General features: G+C 49.3%; 1 protein-coding gene across 1 annotated transcript; it reads right to left on the reverse strand.

Annotated features, from left to right (window-relative positions):
• Positions 1–1,343: 1,343 nt before the first annotated feature.
• On the reverse strand, positions 1,344–1,913 carry LOC131680397 (uncharacterized). The gene has a single exon (XM_058961111.1). It carries the CDS (start codon positions 1,911–1,913, stop codon positions 1,344–1,346), a length of 570 nt encoding a protein of 189 aa, XP_058817094.1.
• Between the last annotated feature and the right edge of the window lie 327 nt (positions 1,914–2,240).

Raw genomic sequence — 2,240 nt, forward strand, 5'->3', positions numbered from 1 at the left:
ATGGTCTGAGTGTTTGATTTATTTTAACGTTGTCAGTAATTCTCGTGTGGTATGGTTTCGTCAAGTTCGATGTAAGATTTTCGAGTCGTGGGAAACTATCGGTTTGAGATGCGATGTGGCGTCGTAGGTTGGGTAGATTGATATTATGTTTGGGGTATGGTTGATATTGGTGTAGTACAGGTATAGTACAGGTATAGCACAGAAAGTTATCTCCGTCTTCCCGAACTCACATTTTGCAACATTTATTGCTAAGTTGTGATCTTGTAGACGGGTAAACAACTGCCGAAGATGCTCACGATGTTCCTCTCCTGACGATGATGCGATGAAAATATCATCAATATATGGGAACACGAAGTCCAATCCTCGTAGTACCTCGTGTATAAGCCGTTGGAAGGTTTGAGCGGCATTCCGAAGTCCGAACGTCATGTATGTGAATTCGAACAGTCCAAACGGCGTGGTGATCGCAGTCTTCGGGATGTCGTCTTGATGTATGGGGACTTGATGAAATGCCTTCTGCAAGTCAACCTTGGAAAAAATGGTTTTTCCTTGCAGAATGGTAGTAAAGTCCTGCAGGTATGGTAGTGAGTACCGATCGGGGATGGTTTGAGCGTTCAGCGCACGATAATCTCCACACGGGCGCCAGGTTCCATCCGCTTTTTTCACCATGTGAAGTGGGCTGACCCAGCTGCTGGACGAGGGGCGGCAGATTCCCAGTTGCATCAAATGCTCGAACTCTGTGCGCGCTGCTGCTAGTTTGTCTGATGAAAGGCGTCTCGGCCGGGCGTATGATGGTGGTCTCGATGCGATGCACTGTTGATGATGCACTCACTGTACCGGGTGCTGCTAGTTTGGTGATGGATGGGAATTCTGCCAGCAGCTCGGCGTAGGGACATGACGTGCTGAATGTTTTTATAGAGTACTCACTCGTCCATGTCAAAACTGCCATCGCTTCCAGCTTCGTGGTATTGTCGATGAGACGATGACGTTTTAAATCAATCAGCAGGTCGTAGTGGCAAATGAAATCTGCACCGATGATCCCTGATGACACGTCTGCGATGAGGAATGTCCACAGAAATTCGCGCCGAAGGCCAAGACTAACCTTCAGCATAACTTCTCCGTACACTTTAATCGGTGTTCCGTTAGCGGCGAACAATTTAAATGACGTTGGTTTCATCCGGGTTGAAATCTCTCGGGATGACGGACACATCCGCACCGGTGTCGATGAGGAATTTCATGTTGGTAATTGTGTCCGAGATCTTAAGGCGAAATAGTGTGGCTGCGTCGGAAAGTTCGCCAATTTCCAACGCAGGATCAACTGGATGACGTCATTGTTGGTTGCTGGGCTAGGTTGCTAGTCCGAAGGAGCACGGTTTACGGCACCGTCGTGCTTCCCCTCCGTACTTAGAGTGGTACCAGCAGACTTCATAGGACGGTTCATTATCACGAAATTTACTCACTTTGCTTCGGCTGCGGGAACGTGATCGCTCCCGTGGGTTTTCGTTTGAGCGGAACATTTTGTTGATCATCCTGGTCAGTTGAGCGATTTCCCGCTGGAGCGTTTCAATTCTGTCGGGAGGCGATTCTGTTACAACTTTAGCGGTCGCTGCTGATGTGCTCGGTGCGCTCGCATCGATGGTGTTGATGCTGCGAAGGCCCATAGATTCCACGATGGCATCTGCGTTGGTAGCTTTTTCTGTCGGGTCCCCTTTGGAGGCAATCACGGCTGCTTGGGCATGCGGTGGAAGTCTGGAGGCCCATAGGTCGAGCAGCACGTGTTCACAAAACGAATTTCCAGCCACTCTCCTCATTTCGTTGAAAAGTTGGCTCGGTTTCATGTCACCAAGCGGCATATCAGACAATACGAGCTGCAAACGTTTCTGCTGACTGTCGGCGAAGTGTTCAATCAGCTTCATCTTGATATACACGTACTTGTTGGCAGGTGGGGCGGCTTCAATAATGGAACGTAACTACGTCAACTTGCTTGGTGGCACTTGTGCCATGACGATGTTGTACTTCTTGGTGTCGTGGGCATTTCCAATACCGGAAGCGGCAAACCAGAACTCCAATGACATGAAGTATGACTCGATGTTGGATTGCGTCATCACCGGCGGGCTCAGTCGTGGCAGATTTAGGGTGTCCACGTTGGCTTCCTGCTGCTGTTCCGGTACCGCTGGGTTGTCTGCTCCAGTGCCTGGTTTGTCCTCGTTCACCATTTTTTTAAAACGGGGTCACCAATTTAT

Source organism: Topomyia yanbarensis, chromosome 2 (genome assembly GCF_030247195.1).
Source record: "Topomyia yanbarensis strain Yona2022 chromosome 2, ASM3024719v1, whole genome shotgun sequence".
NCBI classification, from domain to species: domain Eukaryota; kingdom Metazoa; phylum Arthropoda; class Insecta; order Diptera; family Culicidae; genus Topomyia; species Topomyia yanbarensis.